The sequence below is a fragment of the Rhinoraja longicauda genome, chromosome 13, assembly GCF_053455715.1.
Source record: "Rhinoraja longicauda isolate Sanriku21f chromosome 13, sRhiLon1.1, whole genome shotgun sequence".
In the NCBI taxonomy this organism is placed as follows: Eukaryota; Metazoa; Chordata; class Chondrichthyes; order Rajiformes; family Arhynchobatidae; genus Rhinoraja; species Rhinoraja longicauda.
The window spans coordinates 46,680,030-46,707,101 of NC_135965.1; the positions used below are offsets into that span (position 1 = coordinate 46,680,030).

The 27,072-nt window shown below is 42.1% G+C and overlaps 1 protein-coding gene across 5 annotated transcripts in view; it reads left to right on the forward strand.

Annotated features, from left to right (window-relative positions):
• LOC144599691 (arf-GAP with coiled-coil, ANK repeat and PH domain-containing protein 2-like) overlaps positions 1–27,072 on the forward strand; it is a 91,331-nt gene that overhangs the window by 32,301 nt on the left and 31,958 nt on the right. For all 5 annotated transcript variants that reach the window (XM_078410897.1, XM_078410902.1, XM_078410898.1 and 2 more), the window contains exons 6-10: positions 1,145–1,328; positions 7,830–7,874; positions 10,306–10,401; positions 12,727–12,801; positions 21,767–21,879. In XM_078410897.1, the coding sequence (XP_078267023.1) occupies positions 1,145–1,328; positions 7,830–7,874; positions 10,306–10,401; positions 12,727–12,801; positions 21,767–21,879 (513 nt within the window). The remainder of the gene's footprint in view (positions 1–1,144; positions 1,329–7,829; positions 7,875–10,305; positions 10,402–12,726; positions 12,802–21,766; positions 21,880–27,072) is intronic.

The following is a 27,072-nucleotide window of genomic DNA, read 5'->3' on the forward strand; positions in this document are numbered from 1 at the left end:
TGGACTCAGCTTCCTCTTGTTGGTAATCATTAATGCAATTGGTGATAGCTCTGTTTCCTGTGGGCAAACCCTTCATCTCCCAGGCTTCATATTCAACAGGGTACTACAGTCAGACAATTTTGGGGGGGAAATGAAGATAACAGCATTACTATAACAGCATTTAAAAGACATTTGGACATGTACATGGAAAGGAAAGGTTAAGAGGGATATGGGCCAGATGCGGGCAAATCAGATTGGCTTAGATGGGGCATCTTGGTCGGCATGGACGAGGTGGGCCGAAGGGCCTGTTTACGTATTCGATGATTCTGTGACTCTATTCGTCTCTTGAAAGATAAATGATCCAGCACCAGAGCTCAATAATTGTTTCTAATTTTGGGGTTTCACAATCATATTTCCCCATCATCCGTTCAAAATATTGCATTGTCCCAAAGAGATATTTAAGTTCTATCTTAAAATTCCTTTCTTTCATGGAAGAAGTTCTTGTATTTTCAAGCTTCCAAACAAAACAAAAAGGATGAAAAATCGTAGTTCTTGTATGTTGTATACTGCGTTTCCTTTAATGTACTAGTATGGTGGATGCTGAACTGCTGAGAATCCACCTGCGCTTGAATTTTACTCAATGATATTTGGAGCCACTGTTTCCCCTCTGCTGCCTTGTTTCATTGTTTATACCTTGTTTTATTCTTTATTCCTTGTTTTCCTGCCCTGTCTGTAAACTTGATTTCTCTACACTCTAGTGATTTTCTTTACAGAAGTAATTCCTTTTCAACTTTCACGTAGTTGGTGAAGAATTATCTCAGTGTACTTTGTGCACCTGTAGTTTACAAGTCGCGCGCGTCGTTAATACATTTAAAGTAGGTGTTAATCATAGTGGGAATTTGTGAAGAAGCGGCGTCTGAAAGGATACAACTCTAATTTTAATTATTCATCGAGTTTCAATATATTCCAGTTGCAAAGCAAAAGATTTTATGATGACTGCATCAGATGAGTTGACTACTTTTAATGCAACTTGTCAGACTTTGCTCATTCATTTCCCACGTAAAGGTGGTAAGGCACTCAGTACCTCGTTAGTTTTGAAGCATCTTGATGAACCGAAGCTATTGAAGGTGCTATATAAATGCACGCTCTTTCCAATTATTTCCAGCGATCTCAGAAAATTTAAAGAAGCAAAGAAACAGTTTGACAAGGTCAGTGAAGAGAAGGAGAATGCACTGGTGAAAAATGCTCAGATTCAAAGAAATAAGCAGCATGAGGTGGAGGAGGCAACCAACATCTTGACAGCCACACGGAAATGCTTCCGGCACATCGCGCTGGACTACGTACTGCAGGTACGGCTTCAGTCCCAGACTGAAATAACTCATCGTTGAGCTGGGCCAAGGGCCGTCCCTGTGCTCTACTGTTCTAACTGTTCTGTGCTCTACTGTTCTAACTGTTCAGCCCTAATTATTTTCTTGTTTTAATAAGATTGCAACAAAGAAAATAGTATGGAAAATACATGAGTTTTTACCATGACAATATTTTTCGTGTTTGGTTTCAAATATATTTTAGTTACATGCACAGTGTGCCTGGCTGTTGTCATTTTAAACTTAATATTTCATTAATATGCATTTTATGAACATTTATAGAAACATAGAAAATAGGTGCAGGAGGAGGCCGTTTGGCCAGTAATACTAATTTATCCATAATAAAGTAACAACATTTCATTTTATTGTATCTGGCATCTGAGTAATCTCTGATATACTGTGGTTGCACACTTTACTGGGTGTAGGAATAGGAGGATGGTATAGATGAAATTGCAGTTAAATTGAGAATGTGGAGGGAGACCTTGAGATCCCATGGGCATTGGGATTGGTGATGGGTGAGAGAGGGAGACCTTGAGATCCCATGGGCACTGGGACTGGTGATGGATGAGAGAGGGAGACCTTGAGATCCCATGGGCATTGGGACTGATGATGGATCAGAGGAGATGTGTACAGGCCAGAATGGTTGCACTTTAGCAAAACTGGAGCTGTTGATGGCTTACTCCCGGAGTGAGGTGAGGAGTGGTTTACACTGGACTCGGTGGAGGATGGAGAGGGAAGGTAAGGAACAGCACAGAACCATGTGGGATCAGACTTAACAAAAACATTAACATAGAAGATGGGAGATTATGGGACACAGGTGCTTAGAAGAAAAGAAAGCTTTTAGAATAATATTCCACATTGTACTCCCAGTGAAAAGTATTATTTCGAAATAAATTAATCTTGGAACAACAGGAGGTATTTAGAAAGTAGGCTGGAATGTGGTAAACATTCCCACAGAGAGAATCTGAGCCAAATACACAGCCCCAGACTCCACAGATCGCAGAGGGTGGGACATGGCAAGTTTTATACAGCTGAAAGCCTGGCAGTGGATACAAACTGTAGGAAGGAAAATAAATGGAAAATTAGGGAAGCCAAGAGATTACAAGGAAAATATTGACAAATAAAATTAAAGAAAATCCAATGATATTTTGAAAGTACGTAAAGAACAGGTAGGTAACAAATGACGGAATAGGTACTGTTGGGAGCAGAACAGTAACCTGTGGTCACAGGTCAAGGAGGTGGGCAAGATACTTCATGTTTTGTGATGGTCTTTCTAAAAAAAGGTGAAAACACATGTTTTAAAGTATGAAATACCCATTACTTTAAGTCCATATAAGTAGAACAAGGACAATGTTTGCTTAAAAGGCAGCATATCTTTATTGAAGGAACTCTGCAAACATCAACTTCCAATATAACTTGCAGGTGATGAGTTTGACAGTGTTTCATTGTCGTGTGGAGTTTGCAAGCTGTCTGGGAACATACTTTTTTTTCTTCCCACATCCCAAGCGTGCTGGTTGGTGGATAAGCTGGCTGCTGTGAATGGCCACAGTGCAGCTTGGTGGTAGGAGAGTGGACGAATGTTTGATGAACAAATGAGAGGGAATATGTTACAACGGATTGACAGCTGACATAGACGTAACGTGCTAAATGGCCTCCTGCCTTGTCGGCAAGTGTGAGGAAATAGATACAAGTAAAAACAGGACAGACTTGGATGCATTAGTCTGGGTTTCTAATGAAAAAGGAAGTCTACAGTTCACTACAGTCAAATTAAAAATGCATGTTTGGTATTCCTCAGATCAGTGGAAACCGTGTGAGCACATGGTCCCAGTCTCTTCTGCAGCATTATCCGTGGATGTTTAAGATGATTAGTGGGGAAATTCTATCCCAAAGTGTTAATTGTCATGAAGGTGAATAATTGTAAATGATCAACATTGTTCTTGTTCTAGTCTCTGAAATACACTTCCCATGTCATAGCTTGTGGAAAGCACATGGTTTGGGGTTTATCCCCAGAAATTGTGAAATTGTCACTGAACCGCAACACTGAGTGTGGCTGTAACAGGGTTCTGGTCTGCTGGAGTAGGCCACACATTGGTGCAAATTGGAGCCTGCATTCATTTTTTGTTTTGAGACACAATGAATTAATCTTTCATATTCATGGAAAACATAAGCTGTCGGCAAGGTTGCACCACAGTTTTCACCACCTCCTTGCACATTGGGAACAGTACCTCTGCATCTACTGACTGCCATGCTCATGGCCGGGGGCTCCCACTGACCCTGCAACCTCTCACACTGCCTCCTGCTGCCGAGATAGAAACCAACCTCCCTGAAGTGGGGTTGTCATTTCCAGCGGTCCTCCTGTTCACCTATCCTGTGTCTCCCACTCCTTTCACACAGTTGGATCCCAGCTTGAAAGCAAGAGCAAGCTTTTGTTCATATAATGCCTGCTACCAATCTGGGGAAATGGCCTGCCGTGTTATAAATAAGTAATGTCAGTGCAGTTTAAAAACAAGAGAGGAACTAATTGACCACAGGAATGGGGGAGGAAACAGGAAATGGTAGCAGCTGGACAGCGTTTTGTGTGCAGGCTTGACAGAAGTAGTCAGAAGCAAGTTAGAAATAAGGGGGAACATGGTGGTGAAAGAGGGCTGTTGCCACCAGTACCCGCTGTGGTTGCAGGAAAGTCTTGGTCATGATGGTAGTGACACCGGTTTGGGTTGTGCTAGCAGCAACTGAAGGAACAAAGGAAGGATTAATTGCAATTGATTTGGGTCGGGACCTTTCTCAGGCTGGGTGCAATGTAAGCACCTGATTACTCAACCCACTGGTCTAAGATCAGGGTGAATTGGGCAATTCCTCAAACTACTTTTTAACCTTTAATATTTTGTTGTTCTCTGCCGATTCTTCCTGGTTTGTTAGTCATAGATGTACCGCTAATGTTGGCCTCTTGTTGAAAAAAGCAACAAATAAAAACCCCACCAGGCCGGTAAGCCCGACATCAGTCGTAGGGAAATCCTCGGAGAACTCTGAGGAATTCAGTCAGGGATGATCACGTCTCACAGTTCTGAGTTTTTTTAAGGAGATAACTCAGAAAATTGAAGGCTGAGCAGTGGACATGGTTTACATGGACTTTGAGACTTTTCCACAGCCCTGCTTGGTTGGTTGATTCAGAAGATTAAAGCACTTTGAATGGATCTAAGGCAGACTGGATCTAAAGTTGGCTTGATGAAAATGTTGATTAGAAGTAGATATTTTCTACTAAATCTATGGATTTTACAATTTTCATATAATGTTCCGGTGTGCATTGAAGAATGTGCATAGAATTTGAACTTGGATTTGTAATTAGTGTGTTTGTTGATGAAAAGGAACTTCTCGTGAAGATGCAGTGCTTTCTTTGTGATGGCTTGTGCCGTACGTCTGGAAAGTCACAAACTAGATTTATAAAAATTATAAATTAATATTATAAAAAGATTACTCAAGTTTAATAAAGAAAATGTATCAATTAAATTAGACGGTCAGGCCCTTCAACAACTTATGCAGTTTATAAGATGACAATCTGCCAGAGACGCCAACAGCAAGGACTGATAAGTGTACTGACACCTATTTGTCCACAGAAAAAGCAGTGGTGCGACATAAAGTAACACCAGTTCTGTTTTCAGCAGAACATAGTTTAGTATCAACTTTTTGCTAATTTGCTAATTTCCTTTTGCTGCCCACACCTTTTGGGTTCACACAACAAGGTTAGTTGTGCTTGTGCGGGTGAGGCAGCTTCCATTTCCCAGATTCTGCTGCCTCTTCAAGGGTTTAGCTGCTTTATCCAGCCGCACTCTCCATTAAACTTCAACCCTGTGAAAGGGAGCAGCCCGAAGCTGAAGCCGTCGACTCAATACGTGTGTATTTGTGTCAGAAAAAGTTTTTGAAAACCAAAAGTGTGAGCGTTTGTGCAGCTGCACTTTCCTCAGTTTGAACTGTTGAATTGTTAATACCACGAGGTGCGTTTGGTGGCCCTAGCTTGAAAGCTGAAGAAGAGAGAAGACATAAGCAGGCAATCCAAGTTGTGTTTACATCACTATCATACATGTGATAGACGACAACTATCAGACACCTCTTCCTACCTATCCCTGGACCATGACCCCACCGATAAACACCAGACCTTCATCAGCAGCACCATCACCGACCTCACCAACTCCGGCGATCTACCCCTCAGTGCCTCCAATCTCATAGTTCCCCAGCCCCGCACGGCCCGATTCTACCTCCTACCCAAAATCCACAAACACAACTGTCCCGGCAGACCCATTGTCTCTGCCTGCTCATGCCCCACCGAACTTATCTCTACCTACCTCGACTCCATCCTATCTCCCCTGGTTAAATCCCTCCCCACCTACGTCCAAGACACCTCACACGCTCTCCATCTCCTGGATAACTTCCGGTTCCCAGGCCCCCACTCCCTCATTTTCACCATGGATGTCCAGTCACTCTACACTTCCATCCCCCACAAGGATGGTCTCAATGCCCTCCGTTTCTTCCTCGACCGTAGAACCAGCCAATCCCCATCGACCAACACTCTCCTCCGCCTAGCAGAGCTGGTTCTTACCCTCAACAACTTCTCCTTTGACTCCTCCCACTTCCTCCAAACCAGAGGCGTAGCTATGGGCACTCGCATGGGCCCTAGCTACGCCTGCCTCTTTGTCGGGTACGTCGAACAATCCCTGTTCCAGACGTACACTGGCCCCATCCCCGAACTCTACCTCCGCTACATCGACGACTGCATTGGTGCTACCTCTTGCACCCATGCAGAACTCACTGACTTCATACACTTCACCTCCAATTTCCATCCTGCCCTTAAATATACCTGGACTATCTCTGACATCTCCCTCCCGTTTCTGGACCTCACCATCTCCATCACAGGAGAAAAACTAGTGACTGACATTTACTACAAGCCCACCGACTCACACAGCTATCTGGACTACACTTCTTCCCACCCGGTCCCCTGCAAAAAGTCTATCCCCTACTCCCAATTCCTCCGTCTACGCCGCATCTGCGCCCGGGATGAGGTGTTTCAGACTAGGGCTTCCGAGATGTCCTCGTTTTTCAGAAAACGGGGCTTCCCCTCCTCCATTATAGATGAGGCTCTCACTAGGGTCTCTTCTACATCCCGCAGCTCCGCTCTTGCTCCCCCTCCCCCCACTCGCAATAAGGACAGGATCCCCCTCGTTCTCACCTTCCACCCCACCAGCCAGCGGATCCAACATATCATCCACCAACATTTCCGTCACCTACAACAGGACCCCACCACTGGCCATATCTTCCCATCCCTTCCCCTCTCTGCGTTCCCTGGTCCACTCGTCCCTTCCTACCCAAACCACCCTAACCCCGGGCACTTTCCCTTGCAACCGCACGAGATGCAACACCTGTCCCTTTACCTCCCCCCTCAACTCCATCAAAGGACCCAAACAGTCTTTCCAGGTGAGACAGAGGTTCACCTGCACCTCCTCCAACCTCATCTATTGCATCCGCTGCTCTAGATGTCAACTTATTTATATCGGCGAAACCAAGCGCAGGCTCGGCGATCACTTCGCTGAACAGCTGCGCTCGGTCTGCATTAACGCAACTGATCTCCCGGTGGCCCAGCACTTTAACTCCCCCTCCCATTCCCAGTCTGACCTCTCTGTCATGGGCCTCCTCCAGTGCCATAGTGAGGCCCGCCGGAAATTGGAGGAGCAGCACTTCATATTTCGCCTGGGCAGTTTGCGGCCCGGTGGTATGAACGTCGACTTCTCCAACTTCAGATAGCTCCTCTGTCCCTCCCTTCCCCTCCTCCTTCCCAGATCTCCCTCTATCTTCCTGTCTCCACCTATATCCTTCCTTTGTCCCACCCCCGACATCAGTCTGAAGAAGGGTCTCGACCCGAAACGTCACCCATTCTTTCTCTCCCGAGATGCTGCCTGACCTGCTGAGTTACTCCAGCATTTTGTGAATACTATCATACATGTGTTCAATGCTTTTGTCAGTCTGGTAATGTCATCATTTGTGTTTGATGTTCAACTCCAAAAATAATTTCATACATCTGATTAAAAATATCGTGACCATATTTTACAGGATATGAATTAGCTGTGGGATAGAAAATAATTTCATGAAAGGCCAATTATACATTAATTTAAAGTTGACGTTTACTTGAAACAGTGCCAGGCAAAAACAAATTTGAAATCCTTTCCAGGGATGGATCATATAACAAATCTAAAGAAACCTGTGATGGTTTTCCAATATGCGTGAAATCAGCTGTGAATCACTTTGGGCCAGTATAGACTCCAGTTGGGCAAGAATGTTTTGCTTTGGCCTAGCATTTTGGTAATTGATGTTTACGGAAACCATTTCAAGCATTGTTTGTTCTATTTGTTCATGGAATGCTTCATGCTGACACCTATTACCTATTTCCTCTGGTAATGTGTAAACTTTAACATTTTGTTCATTTTGATGATTCAATTTTAGATTAATGTCCTTCAGTCAAAGAGGCGATCGGAGATTTTAAAATCGGTAAGCAGTTTCCCTCTTACTTGTGGTTTAGCAAACGTGTTAAGACTGTTTACCATGTTTCATTATATGTTGTGGTTAAAGCATTGAATATTTATTATGCAAGGCTTTGTTGCTGTGATAAAATCATGTTCAGAACAATTTGAGCAGTTATGACATTTACTAAGCCATGATCATGTTACATCAACACACAAAGTGCTGGAGGAACTCAGCGGGTCAGGCAGCATCTGTGGAGGGAATGGCCAGATGACATCTTGGGTTGGGACCCTTCAGACTGATGGATATCATATCATATCATATACATACAGCCGGAAACAGGCCCTCCAAGTCCGTGCCGCCCAGTGATCCCCGTACATTAACACTATCCTACACCCACTAGGGACAATTTTTACATTTACCCAGCCAATTAACCTACATACCTGTACGTCTTTGGAGTGTGGGAGGAAACCGAAGATCTCGGAGTAAACCCACGCAGGTCACGGGGAGAACGTACAAACTCCTTACAGTGCAGCACCCGTAGTCAGGATCGAACCTGAGTCTCCGGCGCTGCATTCGCTGTAAAGCAGCAACTCTACCGCTGCGCTACCGTACCGATAGGAGTGAGAAACCTGGGAAAGTGATGGATGGAGTAAGTGTCAGGCTACAGGTGAATATGTCTCTATCCCTTTAAGGCCTCTATCATCTCTGCATGCCCATCACCCCCTCTGCCTGGCCAGCTTTGCGTATGGGGATATGGTCCCTATATCCAACTGATTGATGCAGAGTGGGAACAGTTGGATTTTCAGTACCGGTCACCGCAGATCTCCACATGGATCTGCCGCCCTACACAAACATGGCCCCTTTAATCCAACTGTTTCCTATCCTAAACCAATCCTCAATTCACTGCAAAATATTAATATTGTTTGGCCTAATTTTATTTAATAACCCATTATGTAACATATATTATGGAACCTGTTATGTGACACGCTTATCTAAAGTTACAAATACTTGTTCACTTGTTCGCCTTGTCTATTCCACTTACTATCTCAGAAACATGATTGTTAAACGGGATGTCTCTTCGGTCCCTGTTACTATTTTCAAAACATTTTACGATTATTTAATACTCGATTCTAGCTGTTAATGTCAGTTTAACTAATCTAATTTCCCTTTTTCCTTCCTCCTTTCTCAACTTGTCGGGTTACATTTTCTGCCCTCAGATCTGAAAGAACAGTTTTAAATTCTGTCAAATTTTGGAGGATCAAACATTGGCACATAAATGTGTCCAGGAGATTTACTGGCCTTCAGTCCTCCTGATTTCCCCAACACTTTCTTTCAACAAATGCTCATTTCCCTCAGCTCTTCATTCTTTCAGGACTTTCTCTGCTATTTTTGACTTTTTGTTGTGTTGTCTTCCTTGAAGCCAGAAGTACAAAAGTTAGTTTTTTGTTCCATTTTCTTATTCCCTGGGGTCACTTCCCTGGTCTCAGTGTACGGGAGATGTACAATAACTTTGGTGAATCAATTTTTATTTACAGCGCAAAGAAAGTTTGACAATCTGTTTGTGTTTGTTGTAAGATTATTCTCACATTCCCTTTCTGTATCAAGTTCTTGGTTCTCGTTTGTAGATTCTGAGGGTTTTCCATTGTTCCTGTTTACTTCTCTTGGGCAACATGCATAAACCTTTTCCCATTATCCAATACTACCTTCCCTTTTTGACCACAGCTTGATAATTTCCCCCACTCAGAGCTACGCAGTACTCTTTAAATGCTGGCCATTTCTTATTGACTGTCTTGTCTTTTCCTGTGCTGTTGGAATCTATCATAGTCAACTCTGGCCTCGTACGTTTGTATTTGAGTTTAGAATTAAGACCCTGGTTATGGGTTGAATTAAATCAGTTTCATGTTTAACATAAAATTCAACATATTATGATTACTCTTCCCCAAAGAACCCCTCAACTACCAGATTATAAATTAACCTTTTCACATCGCACAACACGAGATCCAGAGGGCATAGCTTTAAGATGAAAGGTGCAAAGTTTAAGGGAGATGTGCAGGGCAACTTTTGTACACAGACAGTGTTGAGTGCCTGGAATGCTGGGTGTTTGAGGCGGATACAATAGTAGTGTTTAAGAGGCTGATGGAGAGGCACATGGATATGCCAGACATGGAGAGATGTGGATTGTGTGCAGATGGTTAAGAGATGGACTTGGCATCATGTTCAGCACAGACATAGTGGACTGAAGGGCTTATTTTTGGTTGCACTGTTCTCTGTCCTATCCATGAAAGCCTGTTCCTTTGGTTTCTTGGTCTACTGATCTAGAAACATTTCTGTATGCACAATGCAAAAACTTAAAATGAAAATTTAACCGGTAATTTTACCTGCATAGTACTCTGCGCAGGTTGTTTACAACTTGTTACGTGTTGATTATGTGTCTTTGTCTCCATTCCACTTGCAGATGTTGTCGTTCATGTATGCCCACCTTGCGTTCTTTCATCAAGGATACGACCTCTTCATGGAGCTGGAGCCTTACATGAAGGACTTGGGAGCGCAGGTGAGATCTGTAAAAGCAACGACCAACTTTAAGCATTCTGAGCAAATTGGGATTTTATGTAAATTCCTACTTATTTTTGAGTGGAGTGGTGGTTGTTTGATCTCGACTTGCAGTACCTAGTTATTGTTGCTGACACGGAATAAAACGTACTAAACCCTGTCATGCAAGCTGTCCTGTTTCCACCGCCTACCTCCATGTATTGTGCAGATTGACATCTGCAGGAGATTTGGATAGGTGCTGAGTTCCAGAGGCGAGGGTGAGAATTTAATTTAGTTTAGTTTAGAGATACAGTGCAGGTCCGCGCCGACCAGCGATCCCCGCATATTAATATTATCCTATACCCGGGGTCAGAGGAAGGCAGGTGAGTAGATGGAGTCTGAGGTGATGTCTGGTGGTGGGATATCCATTCTGTATACCCCACATTCTTTGTGGAAAAAAAATTGTTGCCTCTCAGGTTCCTTTTAAATGTTTCCCCTTTCACCTTAAACCTATACCCACTAATTTTAGACTGCCTTATCCTGGGAAAATGACTGAGCATGCAGCTCATTTACACCCTTCATGATTTTATATGCCTCTATAAGCCCCCCCCCCCCCCCCCCCCCGCTCCTACGTTCTGGGGAATAAGTTTCCAGCCTGTCTGGTCTTTCCTTATAACTCGTCCTCCAGTCCCAGTAACATCCTGGTCAATCTTTTCTGCAACCTTTCTAGCTTAGTGACATCCTGTCCTTGTGAGATGCACTAATTTCTTCAATACTTGGGTATGCAGATGACAAAACCACCGGTTTCTACCAGCACTGCTCCGTTAACTGCTGCAGGTATATTGGATATTCTTGTGTCTTCTCTCTTGAGCTTTATATTTCCTACATTTGATGTGACCTCTAAGTGTACTGATTGATAAAATACGTCTCTTGATGCTCCTGAACACATCATCAGTGATTAAAGTGAAGCAGGGGCATGAGAACTGTCGGTGCAAGTGTGATTTACCCACACACTCAGTCCACAGTTAATTTTAGCTGGACAGAAATAGGACTAATATCATTATGCAAGAATTTAGAATAATATTTTAAACTGAAAAAATGTTTTACATTTAGTCTAATAAATTGATATGCCTTCTAGAAATGTATTTACGTATAGGTTAAATAATCAAGCCATTTTTTTGGTATTTTATTAGAAGTGTAGATGAAAATCTTGTATTTAATCATGTTCACATTTCTGCATAATTAATGCAGTTCCACTCAGCATCGGCATCTGTGCCACTCGTACACCCTGACAGGCATTCATAGTTGCTAATGCAGGCAGCAACGATCGTGCGTTGCAACATTCACCAATGTCTGCATTCTGTGACCACATTCACAATTTATTTAGAACCACGTAATCTTTCTCATTTTTAGACAGCTTTATGATCAATCCCAAATGCCTGCTCTTCTAACTGTCAACTGGACCTCAGAACAAGCTGTCAGAATGAATCCAGCAAGGTGTGATGTTTCTTCAGAATTATAAAGAAGCAAATGTAAAATAGGTGCATGAGATCAGACGATGCTAACCTATTTTCAGCGATGAACAGATTGACTTGCTGGAATCTTGTCAATTTTATTAATTGTGGAAATAATCTGAGACATCAGGGCATGGTCTCTTAGAATTAATTTAGTATTGCTCCAGATATCCGTCAATTGTTTGATTATGGTTTCATTATTTTGTAAGTTTTCTTTATTACTTATGATTAATTTAAGTTTCACAATTCAGGGATTTAACTAAAAAGTTAATGTATTATTCTCGATCTGCATTCTTTGGAGTTTGGAAGAATTTGGAGTGATCCTATTGAAATGTGCAGGATCCTTGGGGAACAGGTGCAGTAGATGTTGAGATGTACCCACTGTTTGGAGACCCTGAACAAGAGAAGATAATTGCAAGATCCGGGGTTGGTCATTTAAAACAGGTGCATAGGGATTTCTTGCAGAAGGTGGAGAATCTTGAAATTCGCTATCACAGTTGGTTTGCTGGATCACAGGGTATTTCATGAGGAATAAATTAATGTTTGATAGCTCAGGGAATTGAGGGCTGGGAAGAGAAGATGAGGCCTGGGGCTGATCAGTATGATAATGAATGGCAGGGCTGTACTGGCCTGCAGTCTGAAGAAGGGTCTCGACCCAAAACATCACCTTTTCCTTTTCTCCAGAGATGCTGCCTGACCCGCTGAGTTACTCCAGCACTCTGTGAAACTTCACCTATCCATATTCTTCAGTGATGCTGTCTGACCCGCTGAGTTACTCCAGCTTTTTGTGTCTATCTGCAGTTTCTTTATGTTGTTGTGTTGTGTTTCAACAGCTGGATAAATTAGCCATGGATGCAGCTAAAGAGAAGAGAGACATGGAACATAAACACTCCACTATTCAACAAAAGGTACAAGGGCAGTAGTGAAAACTTTACATGGGATAAAAGCCATGACATCTGGCAATTCATCCAGAGGTCAAGTGTTTGTATGGTTTGGGCACTTGCCCTGATAGTTGTTAACCATAATCCTTAGATTGATTCATGTTGATTCTACATCCTCAGCCTCTGGCAACTGCATTGAATGTTGCTAATTTTAAGTCAAGTCAATTTTATTTGTATAGCACATTTAAAAACAACCCACGTTGACCAAAGTGCTGTACATTAGTGCAGGTACTAAAAAAGAACATACAATGGCACACAAACCTAACAACACATACATAAGCAGTTTACAGCGCCCCCTCAGAGGGCCTCAAACGCTAGGGAGTAGAAATAGGTTTTGAACCTGGTCTTAAAAGAGTTGTTGGAGGGGGCAGTTCTGATGGGGAGGGGGATGCTGTTTCACAGTCTAGGAGCTGCAACCGCAAAAGCGCGGTCACCCCTGAGCTTAAGCCTAGACCGCGGGATAGTCAGTAGCCCCAAGTCGGCCGACCTGAGGGACCTGGAGATAGATTGGTGGGTTAGAAGATTTTTGATATGGGGTGGGGTGCTTGTTTAGGGCTTTGTATGCGAATAGGAGGAGCTTGAAGTTTATTCTGTACCGTACTGGGAGCCAGTGGAGAGGGACCAGAATCGGGGTGATGTGGTCCCTTTTACGGGTACTCGTCAGGAGTCTTGCTGCGGCGTTTTGGACCAGTTGCAGGCGGGACAGGGATGATTGGCTGCTCCCAGTTTATAGGGAGTTGCAGTAGTCTAGGTGGGTGGAAATGAATGCGTGGATGATTTTTTCAAAGTCGTCAAATTGGAGGAATGGTTTGATTTTAGCTATGGTACGAAGCTGGAAGAAGCTGGCCTTTACCAGAGTTGACTTGCTTGTCAAACTTTAGTTGCACTGACAATAATGGCCGCTCCGGCCTCAAAAGTGCCTCTTAATTGTAATTCATATGACTGTCACTTGTAAAGTACTGCTTTTTAAACCAACACTGGTTGAAATGGGATATGTCACCAACGTTTAATTGCAGTTAATTGTACATATTTTCAAATATAAAATGATTGATGCATCCTTTTCTGAAATTAAGCAGGAAAGGTGCAGACTTTGACCACACTCAAAATGGATGATTGAAAGCTCATTGCTAAACAGAAATACTAAATTGATTCATTTCATTTCATCGGGGCTTAGATCTCTTTGCATCATTAAATTCTAAGTAAATACTGATTTAGTTAGAAACACAATACTTTCAGAATCTGTTTACTTTTCCCTGCTCCACCTTCTTCACACTTTGTTCTTTATGTATTAAATTGGTCTTTCTGTAGCCTTAGAGCATTGAACAAGCAGCTATAATGAATTTTCCTTCCTTCCTTTTTCTTAAATGCATATCAAAGGCTGCCCTTCAGGTAAGTCAACTACACCTGCCTGTGTACCTCTACGCCAGGCATCCACAATGTGAATGGTGCCAGGGGTCCATAAATATAGATTCATACAGCCTGGAAACAGACCCTTCAGCCCTACTTGTTCATGCTGACCAAGATGCCCTACCTGCCGATGTTGGGCCCATATCCCTCTAGATCTTTCCTATCTATGTATCTGTCCAAAGGTCTTTTAAATGTTGTTATTGTACCTGTCTGAACTACCTTCTCTGGCACCTCGTTCCATATACCCACCACCCTCTCTGAAATACTCTCTTCTGTTCTATTCTTTCAAATATCCTAGTCCAGTCATAACTTTATCTCCTTTTCTGACCTCCAACACTGAATTAAGACCATCCTGGTTTTGTAAAAACATTTTTTTAAATGATTTGCTTTTATAGCACTAATTTATAGTTACAACCAGCAGTTGATGCAAGTTGGATCCTTTTAAAAGTGTCAGATTTATTGTATACACGGAACAGAATTTTACCTGAACCATGAGAATTCCTGTGGTGCAACAAGATTGTAAGCTGGTCTTAAAATCTGTTTGAGCATAGATTTGTGTTCCTGAAATTTAATCTTTGTGACAGTTAATTTTTCTTTTTGCTGTAGGATGTTGTATGAAGGAAGTGCAGATGCTGGTTTAAACCGAAGATAGACATAAAATACTGGAGTAACTCAGCGGGACAGGCAGCATCACTGGAGAGAAGGACTGGGTGACGTTTCAGGTTGAGTCCCCAAGAAGGGCCTCGACTGGAAACATCACCCATTCCTTCTGTCCAGAGATGCTGCCTGTCCCGCTGAGTTGCTCCAGCATTTTGTGTCTATTTTCTTTTTGCTGCATGAATGTTGAATCAGTGGTTCTTGCAATTGTTTTACTGTTGAACCTTGTGTAGAAGGTGCAGGGGATGTTGAGCCTGAGAAGTGTTGGAGGTGCTGGGGTTGAATAGCTGAGCAGCTGCCACTGTGCCTCATGTACTCACTGGCACGGATGATGCTGTGGAGAGCACTGTTCCTCACCCTGACCTTTCTCCCACTCACTCCGCACATATTGTAAATTACTGCTTATTACTGTAAACCAACACCATTTGAAATGGGTAGGAAAAAAACTGCAGATGCTGGTTAAAATCGAAGGTAGACACAAAATACTGGAGTAACTCAGCGGGTCAGGCAGTATCTCAGGAGAGAAGGAATAGGAGACGTTTCGGGTCAAGACCCTACTTCAGACTGAAGTCAGGGGAAACGTCACCTGTCCATGTTCTCCAGCGATGCTGCCTGACCCGCTGAGTTATCCCAGCATTTTGTGTCTACCATTTGAAATGGGATATGTCACTCACATTTAATTGCAGTTAATTGTACACTTTGCACGGAACATTAAAAAAATTAATCTTCTACTGAAGGAAGTTTGTTTTTCCATTGGCAAATCAGAATGTAGGTATTTATTCACAAAATGCTGGAGTAACTCAGCAGGTCAGGCAGCATCTCAGGAGAGAAGGAATGGGTGACGTTTCGGGTTGAGACCCTTCTTCAGACTTCAGATCAGTCTGAAGAAAGGTCTCGACCCGAAACGTCACCCATTCCTTCTCTCCTGAGATGCTGCTTGACCTGCTGAGTTACTCCAGCATTTTGTGAATAAATACCTTTGATTTGTACCAGCATCTGCAGTTATTTTGTTACACATCAGAATGTAGGTGATCTCTTTTGAGGCCAAGGATTAAAATTATGCGGTTGTGTTTCAGAGCATTCAGCAAGAAATGATAGCAATAAATATGATTATTGAAATGTTGGTTTTTTTGTAATATGTTTAATAGAACTTGGGAAAGAATGATGAAAAAATATGATAATTTTCAAAAATGCATTCATAAAGATGATTTTAAAATGCTGCTTCCATCAGTGCTGCATCCTGATACAGATGTTGGATGTAAACTTGAGTACTGCTGGATCTAAATTGTTATTGTTGCAGTTATCCCTTGAAAGTGATTTTGATTATTATATATTGTGGAATGATTCTTGATTGCACCAATTTAGGTTTAGGTTTATTATTGCCACGTGTTCTAGGTACAGTGAAAAACATTGTTCTGCATGCTGCCCAGTCAGATAAGATAACTGAAGAAGGGTCCCGACCGAAAACATATCCATGTTCTCCAGAGACGCTGCCTGACCCGCTGAGTTACTCCAGCACTCTGTGAAACATCACCTATCCATGTTCTGCAGAGATGCTGCCTGACCCGCTGAGTTACTCCAGCACTCTGTGAAACGTCACCTATCCATGTTCTCCAGAGATGCTGCCTGACTCGCTGAGTTACTCCAGCACTTTGTGTCCTCCGATGTACCATACATAAATACAATCAAGTCAAACTCGACTACAATAGATAGAGCAAGAGGAAAGTATGAGTGAAGAATATCGTTCTCAGCATTGTAGCGCATCAGTTCCATAGACAAAGCCCAATGTCCACACTGGGGTAGAGATGAATCAGACAGTACCCTAGCTTATGGAATGACCTTTCAGAAGCCAGATAACAGAGGAGAAGAAGCTGTTCCCGAGTCTACGATACGATACGATAAAACGTTATTTATTCCAGGAGGGAAATTGATCTGCCAAGTCATAAAACACAAAATACATGAAACATGAAATTAAAGTGGCGAGTGGAAAGGATTGGCGATGTGCAAAGATTGGAGAGGGTGGGGGGTCAGTCTCTGTCCACCCTATGACAGAGGTGGGAGGAGTTGTACAGTTTGATGGCCACAGGGAAGAAGGATCTCCTGTGGCGTTCTGTGTTGCATCTTGGTTTGGAGGTGTGCAACCCAAATTTGGTAACAGCACTTTTGAGTAAATTTATCTGAAAGCTTTGATGTTTTGTGAATGAATTAAAGAACACTGAATCAACCCAAAATATTCTGTTGCTTTAGAGATATTCTAGTAACACAGTGAAATGGATATGAAAAACCCTGCACATGAACCGCTGACTGAGTGTCATGTTATTCTCAGGCTGGCATCAGCTGACCACTTTGTGTGGGAGGAGCTACTCAGAACATGATCGAGGTCCTTGTTAATGTAATAGGTTGTGCATCATGGGCAGATGAATCCAGGTTTATAAATAATTAGTTATTGGTGCAGAGAATTAAGGGGAAAGTATTGTCGGAGCTTCAAAGGCAGAGGTTAAATGTAAAGCAGATGGTGCAAGGCAGTTGCTAAGTATCTTCAGCCCAGACTGGTTGCTATGGAATTTTTCATCATCTTGAAAGAAAAATGACTGTGTTTCGCAGGAATATAGTTTATTATTGTTTCTAAGATCAGTTACAATGAGACTCTTCAGATTTCATTACGTGTTACATATGGTAAGTTGTTTTCTGTGAAATGTTTTGATGTAAATGGTATTTCAAGTTAATGTTCTGAGTAACATGAATGCTGTTCTGTCAGAGAGGGCTATTTTGTTGGTTTTAAATGTGACTTTCGACAGATAAATGCACCATAACATAATTTATAAATTATATTCTTAAAGATTAATGCAATCTATGGAATATGTTTTGTTCTAACTAGCTGTTGTGCATGAGTACCAAATGTCACAACATCGTTTTATTTTAGCCGAATAGAAACGACGATCTGACTGCGCTAATGCTGCATGTTATTCAATCGGCTTCAGTTTGACGTTAAAAGGCAGTGAGTTCTTCTATAACGAAGACAAAAAACTGCACATGCTGGATTCTCGAGAAAATAGCAAACTGTTCCGAGGAACTTGGTGGGACCTGCTGAATCCTCGGCAATCTGCATTTTGAGAGGTTGCATTGAACATTGGAGCAGAGAAACCCCTCATCCTCATCGCTGTTTGCCCGTAAAAGCATTTACAACATTTGGTTGTTCAAATGCATTTCCAGCTTGGGGTTTATAGTCTTCACTTGGCCTTTTGTCAGATGCAAACAGAAAATATTGGAAATGCCCAGTTGGCCAAGCAGTATCCATGGGAAGCGAGAGTTAAAAACTTTGTCTGCAAGAAGGGTCCTGACCTAAATCTTTTTTTCTCCAGAGATGCTGCCTGACCCGCTGAGTTACTCCAGCACTCTGTGAAATGTCACCTATCCATGTGCTCCACAGATGCTGCCTGACCCGCTGAGTTACTCCAGCACTCTGTGAAATGTCACCTATCCATGTTTTCCACAGATGCTGCCTGACCCACTGAGTTCCTCCAGTACTTTGTGTCGGTCCTTAGTATAACACAGCATCTGCAGTTCTTTGTTTCTGTACTTTGATCTGTAAAGGCTTGTCCAGAAATCAAATAGGAACTGTAGAGAATGATACCTCATCTTTATATCAATTCCTTGCATCATAGTAGAGCTTACATTAAGAAATCGCAAAAATAGTTGTAAAGCTAATTTTGTGCTTCACGTTTTCAAATTCTTTTTTTCCCCAGTAATAAGTCACCTGTTAGTTCAAGGAATGCAAATGATTATCCCAACCTTGCCCAAAATCCTATGCTGCCTTTCTGCAGGAACAAGTCCGTTGTTTAAAATGGATTGCTATAAGCAACAGTGTCAGGCCAATGCTACAACCAACTGCCCCAAGTTTTTTAATGATTGATGCAATGCATTATGTTCTCGGAATACCAGAGGATGTTGCTGAACAATAATGAAACCATGGTCAAGATTAAATATGAATGTTTCTGATCCTGCTGTAGATAGGCAATTATCTGTTATGAGCTACTTCTTTAGTTTTGGCTGCCTTCTCCCAATTCTGTGAGTAATTTGATGTTCATGTGAGATCAGGTTAATAAAACAGTAATAGGTAAATAATACAATATTTATGATAAATTATTCCCCCTGCATTATTCAATTCCAATTCTAAAGATTGCTATATGGAGTGAATCGTTGGTGCTAATTACACGGGACTGATCTTTGGCTCTGCCTGTCCTTTGTCTCCATCTTGGTGATCGGATTTCAGTTCTGCTTTGCCATTGACCTCCCATTGCTTCTTGTGAATGATCCTTGTGTTCACTCCTTTCATATGTCAACTGTCTTATAGTTACAAAGGACATCCTGTTACAATGCCTCATCTTTTAACCTCTCAACATCCATATAGATGTTATTGTACACATCCTCTTTCAAAATGTATCTCCCTTATATCTTAGTGTTCACCTGCATGATGCAGGTCTCTCCTGATTTAGACTGTAGCCGTCTAGGAGGTTGGCACTTACTGTTCATTCTTAATTGCCCTCTGGGAATGTATTCAAGAGAGAGTTGGATTTAGCTCTCAGGGCTAACGGAATCAGGGAATATGGGGAGAAAGCAGGAACGGGGTACTGATTGTAGATGATCAGCCATGATCACATTGAATGGCGGTGCTGGCTCGAAGGGCCGAATGGCCTCCTCCTGCACCTATTGTCTATTGTCTCTCGGCCGTAACCACTGCTATTCAAGCTATACTTCTTGAATTACTTCCTCCATTGCTGTGGTTTATAGGCACCAACCTTGTGAAACATTCTTGTATTTAGCAGCCAGACAGCCATGGTGAACATGAACTTATTCTAAGTATTTCAGTTTGCTCCTTCCACACTGAGCCCAGCTCCGTTTCACCCCAGCCTTGCTAAACTCCCCCTGCTCTCCGGACCAGAGCCCATTGTCTGCACGATTCCAAATCTGATATCATAATCATACTTTATTAGTCATATCCGTCAGGACTGTTGCCCACTCTTGGGGATTTAGCAATCTCTTTCACCCAAACATACACTTACAATAAACATGTTAAATTATGATGTCTGAGATACCTGGAAATATGAATTTGTGTATTACCTGTTAATTCAAGACTTACCAAGGAGACTGCAGGTGCTGGAATCTTGAGCAAAATGAAAATTGAGCACCTGAAACACTGTCTGTCCATTCCCTTCCCTGGTGCTGCCTGAGCTGCTGAGTTGCTCCTGCGCTTTGTGTGTTGCATTCAATAATAGACAATAGACAATAGGTGCAGGAGTAGGCCATTCGGTCCTTCGAGCCAGTACCACCATTCAATGTGATCATGGCTGATCATTCTCAATCAGTAACCCCATATCACCACATTGTTTTGTTTGCAGTTTATCTATTTTATGTCTGCTCACTCTAGTCCAACTCTTAACTATTATTGATCACTTATTTTCAGTTCTTAAGCACAGTATTGTGCGAGTAACTCTCAGTTACAGAATTTGGAATTCCACATTGGTGATCTCTTGTTCAACAAATGTGAAAAAGTAACTCTAGTTGTTATTGAGCACAAATGTAATTGAGCACAAATGTAATTGAGAAATTCTGCTTCTAAAGGAATTATGTAATTGATAATGAATACTCGGTGTATTTCTTAAGAAATGAGCTTGTCGGAAGAATCATTTCGGAAGGGAATGAGGGCAGGAGGGGAAGCTGTGTGTTGGTGGAATATTGCAAACCACCAGACACAACCTCCTCTTGCTTCCCCTCTCAGCACTCCAAAGGAACCAATCCCATCATGACTATGTGTAGGAAAGAAAACTGCAAGTGCTGGTCTAAATCGAAGGTAGACACACAATGCTGGAGTAACTCAGCAGGTCAGGCAGCATCTCTGAAGAGAAGGAACGGGTGACGCTTTAGGTTGAGACCGAAGGGCCTTGACCCGAAACATCACCCATTCCTTCTCTCCAGAGATGCTGCCTGACCCGCTGAGTTACTCCAGCATTTTGTGTCTACCTTCATGACATGGTTTGCTCTTCCATATCCAACCAAACCCCTCTCCGCACTGTCCAATCAATACCTGCTCACTCATCTCATCCTTTTCCATTCTCCATGGACCCAGGTGCTTCGAATGTGTTGTGTTGCTTTTGGTGTTCATGATGAGGGCTTTAGAGAAACCAAACACAGTCTGGGTGACAGCTCTGTGGAGCATCTCGAAACCGTGTGGACCCTAACCTCCAATTATCTTCCACTCGTTCTTCACCCCACTCCCAGTCGGATCCATCGGCCTGTGTCCCCATGCACTGCGACTACCCCCTCTCAACAAAGCGCGACATCGGCCTGAGGGACACATCACATCTTTCACCTGAGAATGTTGGAGCCTTCTGGATTAATTGCCCAAACGTTCTGAATTCATATAGCTCTTTTCTGTTTGCCAGTGGAGCTACAAGATGAACAGTCGTTCACAGATGCTGCCTGATACTGACATTTCAAGCATTCTCTTTTTAGCTTTAGGTTTCCACTTAGAAACATTTTTTTAAAAGTAAAGCTGAGGCAATTATCTAATATGTAGCTAATACTTAATTTGTTTATAACTGCTATTTTAAAACAAAATGGTTATAATTAGACCAATGCTGCTACAATTTAATGAAGGTAACATTCAGTTTTGGAGCTTGAAAAGTTGATGTTGTGGCAGAGATTATTGTCTTGAGTAATGTTTCACTTTGTGTATGTTCTCTGCATGTGTCGTTTCATAAGACGGCTCGCATTACATTACTTCTACAACTGAAATTATTTTTCTTTTATTTCTATTGCCTGTCAGTGATTGATGTTTTTGTGCTTTGTTTAACATCAAATACCTCAGGATTTCTCCAGCGATGATCCGAAGATGGAATTTAATACTGATGCTGCCAATGGCATTGTCATGGAAGGATATTTATATAAACGAGCCAGTAATGCCTTCAAAACATGGAACCGGTAAGATCATTCTTGTTTCTGCAATAAAATACTTTCGTTGTTAATAATCACTGTACAGAAAAGGGAGGTGATTAATATAATATTGTTGATTCTGTTTATACCTTAGACTTGGTTTTCGGTGTGATTATAATCATAGACATCAGTCCATTATGTTCATATATCAAAACATAATGCAATAGGTTGTTAAGAAATTTGTTCATCTTGCATGAAATAATGACAACACCAAATTATTTAATGCCAGAGATTTGGCTGTCCACAATGATGCTTTAATTTGCTTTAATGTTTCCAATGAAAGTATGAAAGTAAAATTATGCACAACAGTATTAATGAATACGAAGGACCATGAGTGACCATAAATCAAAGTTGTGTATTTAGTTAACCAAGTTGAAACTGTTCACAACGTTAGTGCCAGGCAACATGTAAACAGAGCTTATTGCATGAAAATAGAGTAACCTCTTTCTGAGCATTCATACTTTCAGTAAAGGCTGGCTCGAAGGGCCGAATGGTCTACTCCTGCACCTATTTTCTATGTTTCTGCTGTCAAGCTGCATTCTTCAGGGCCTGCATGCATTGGCCAATTATTGTTGCCTCTCTTGCTTGAACGTAGTATTTGTTCCCAAGGAAGAGCTGAAATCATGATATGTGTAGATTGCGAGCATTTGTTCCTCAGCTGATCCACAATAAGGTTTCTACTAAAATCCCCTAGTCCATGTCTTGTAATCGGTTTTCATTATACAATATAGTCAAAATGAAACTATAACGCAGAGCCACTCCAGTTTGGGAAGAAATTGTGTCACAGTGCCATATGACTTGGGAACCTTTGACTTTGACATATGACTTTTCACCCAGAGAGTTGTGAATCTGTGGAAATTTTCACCCAGAGAGTTGTGGATCTGTGGAATTCTCTGCCACAGAAGGCAGTGGAGACCAATTCACTGGATGTTTTCAAGAGAGAGTTAGATTTAGCTCTTAAGGCTAACTGAATCAAGGAATATGGGGAGAAAGCAGGAGGGGATTCTGATTTTGGATGATCAGAATGGTTTGAATGGCGGTGCTGGCTCGAAGGGCTGAATGGCCTACCTGTTTTCTATGTTTCTATGGGAACACTTCACAAGATAGTTATTCAATTAAAAAGCAGAGACAAATATTTTTTGAAGATTTGGATGAAACCTCGACTGCTGCAGTGGTCTTTGTCAAACTTGCATGCTTCTTGCTCATGAAACTTTCCACAACCCAGTTGGCCAGTTAGCGCTGATATCAATATTGGACGGTGATGGTTCTGGGACTGAGCCCATGTTGAGGCCAGTGAGATGTTGCATATTAGCTGAGGTAATTAATGAGCATGATGTTGGCACAGAACAGGCCATTCGGCCCACAATGTCTGTGCCAACCCTTATCTACCCGCACATTACCAATGTCCCTCCATTGTATATTAATAATTTGGACGAGAGGATTGAAGGCTTTGTGGCCAAGTTTGCAGATGATACGAAAATAGGTGGACGGGCAGGTAGTGTAGAGAAAGCAGGGACACTGCAGAAGGACTTGGACAGGTTGGGAGAGTGGGCAGAGAAGTGGCAAATGGAATATAGTGTATGAAAAGTGTGGAGTCATGCATTTTGGTAGAAGGAATAAAGGTGTAGACTATTTTCTAAATGGGGAGAGAATCCCAAAATCGGAGGTGCAGAGGGACTTGGGAGTGCTGGTGCAGGATTCCCAAAAGGTTCATCTGCAAGTCGAATCGGTAGTAAAGAAAGCTAACTCAATGCTAGCATTTATTTCAAGAGGGCTTGTGTACAAAAACAGGGATGTAATGCTGAGGCTCTATAAGGCGCTGGCAAGGCCGCATTTGGAATATTGTGAGCAATTTTGGGCACCATATCTGAGGAAGGATGTGCTGGCACTGGAGAGGGCCCAGAGGAGGTTAACAAGAATGATCCCAGGAATGAGTAGGTTAACCTATGATGAGCGTTTGTCGGCACTGGACTTGTACTGGCTGGAGTTTAGAAGAATGAGGGGGGACCTGATTGAAACATACAGAATAGTGGAAGGCCTGGATAGAGCGGATGTGGGGGGGGGATGTTTCCGCTAGTGGGAAGGTCTAGGACTAGAGGTCATAGCCTCAGAATTATAGGATGTTCTTTTAGGAAGGAGATGAGAAATTTATTTAGTCAGAGGGTGGTAAATCTGTGGAATTCTTTGCCACAGAAGGCTGTTGAGGCCAAGTCAGTGGATATTTTTAAGTAGAGATAGATTTTTGTTTAGTATAGGTGTCCTAGGTTATGGGGAGAAGGCAGGACAATGGGGTTTTGAAGGAGAGATAGATCAACCATGATTGAATGGCGGAGTAGACTTGATGGGCAGAATGGCCTGATTCTACACCTATCACTTACAACCTTATCACCTTATTCCCTGCATATCCTAAAGTCATTTAAATGCCACTAACGTCTCTGCTTCAACCACCAGCCTGGCAGTGGGTTCCAGACACTCGCTACCCTTTGTATAAAAAAAAAACTTGACTCATACAACTCCTTTAAACGTTGTCCCTCTCACTTTAAGGCGATGCCTTCTAGTATTTGATTTTTACCTCCCGGGAAAAGGTTCTGTCCGTCAACCCTATCTATGCCTCATAATCTTATATACACGTATCAGATCATAACCGCTACTTCTGGCGTTCCAGAGAAAACAATACAAGTTTGTCCAACCTCTTCCTGTAGCTAACAATCCCATTCTCCAGGTATTATTCTGATAATAGATACAAAATGCCAGAGTAACTCAGCGGGACAGGCAGCATCTCTGGGGAGAAGGAATGGATGATGTTTTGGGTCAAGACCTTCAGAGCTGGTAAATCTCCTCTGCACTTTTTCCAAAACCTCCATGTCCTTCCTGTAAATGGGTGACCAATACTGAATGCAATTCTCCATATTCATAGGCCTTCAAATGTGCAGTCTTGCCTTAAAGGTATTTTCACCGGGCTTTATTGTCTCTGCGATAACCTTGCAAGCATTCAGTCCAGGTCAAAGCCCACATTCCTCCATGCTGCTTGTAACCTTGAATAACAGAAATGTTTGAAATAACATCAACTTTTGAATTTTAATTAAATGGCCAGCAATTATTCTGACCAGAAGATTTTTTTGTGCATCTGCTGATTTTCCTTGTTCACATGAAAGGTATAAAATCAAATGAATATAATGAAATTATCACACAAATGTGTGATTGTTACTAAGTTTGAACATGCTCCCCAATTCTGCATAAATAATTAGCTTGACAGGTTGAGGGATAAAATGTTAAATGTGTTTATTCTGTCATACTTGCTACTTGCCATTCTTGAACCTTGCAAGCACCAATGAAACCACTATCAATGAACTCACAAATTATAAAAATGTCCAGATCGATGAGGGTAGGAATCAGTTTTGAAATGACCATTGGAGGTCAATCTGACTTGAGTTAAGAAATGTATTCACTGAGGATGGTAAATCGTATCTTTTTGTCCCAGAAGATGTAGATGTTTGGCCATTGTGTGCATTCATTGTGACACAGACGATGCTGGATTTGTCCCTAACTTACCCGCTGAACTGCATTTCACGGTGAACAAGTAAACTGTTGCATGTCGCAAGTTTGGTGTGGTAATTATTATCAAAATAATTGCCACAACGCCAGCAATGTACTGAAGCTCCAGATGACATGAATAATTTCTGCTTACTCGGCTCAACTCATCCCGTGTAGATAGTCCAGAAAGACTCCATGTAAACACACTGAATTACGGCTGGAGTAAGGTACTTGGAGGGGCTGGAGCCTTCCAACAAGAGTATGGCTGATCTGGTAGTAACCCCAGCTCTACATCTCCTTCTATCTGCAGTAACTCTTCACCCCTCTTTCTTATCCTTTTTTATGTCCATATTTAAAATATTCAATGACTCTGCATTATGTTGTGAAGAGGAGATTCCAAACACTCAACCCTCAACCTGAATAAAATATAATTTCATCCATCTTAAATGACACCACTTGATGTTCAACCCATAAGAGGTAACATCCTCTTTACATCGTCTTATTAAGACCCCTCAGAATTTATATTTTAATCAGGTCATCTGCGACCTTTCTTTGTTAAACCTTTCCTTGTTAAAAAAGGCATTTTATTCCAGTGATTAACCCATCAAGGAGCCATTCTTTATGACCCTGGGATGAAGTGCAGACATCTTACATGATAGGAGAATCACTAGAGCCTCCGTTACACCTTGGGAAAGTTAACCTTGTGTGGATAAACAGACTACTCATCCTGATTGCATCATCTCCATCTGTAAGGAAAGCTGGGTGAGCAGAGGTGGAAATTGAACAGCTCGAACTTGCTGTAACTTTGTGCCAGCAGTCCATAAACCATGAAATCCTTGAGAGAACTGGCCAGCAATCTACACAGATGATGCTGATGCTTGCAGGCTGGGACAATTGGAGCACATACCTCGACGACAAGTCAAAAACTGACCATCAAGTAATTAGGCTAAACTCTTTCCAGGAATTCAACTTTCCTAACTACAACTGGGAAAATATCTCAGTTGTTGAGAATGGTGAAGTTGAGTCCAAACTACCGGAGAGCCTGGGATGAGGCTAGGAAGTCATGGAGTCAGGCCCTTTGGCCCAACTTGTCCATGCCGACCAAGATGTCCTATCTACACTGGGGTCCAACCTGCCTGTGTTTGGCTCACATCCCTCAGTCATTCCTATCCATGTACCTTTCCTAATGTCTTTTAAACATTGGCCTTATTTATATCACAGTTGATCATCAATATATTGTTACATCTTCTCTATCATCATGTTGGGCAGCAAAAGAAAGGTCTTTGGACAAATAAGGGAATAGAAGATAAGAGATCATGTAGAAGAAATGCACTCTCGTTGGGTAGCAGAGCTGGCCCAAGGGACCCACCTTAGCTTCCCCATTGCCCATTCATATTCCGGCACATTGAAGCATTCTGAGGGAAGTGTGTTTGGTCCACATGTCCAGTGGGCAGTTATCTGGTTGAGCTACTGACCTCTAGAACACTTTCAGAGGATGCATGGTAGTCTTCAATTGGATAGATTTTAAGTCTCATATTTTTAATTGAATGGATTTCTGTCTTTTTTCTAGGGTTAGTGATTACTGTTCAATACCATTCAATACTGAAATTAAATGAATAAATCTGTAATTTTGCAGCAACATTTTTA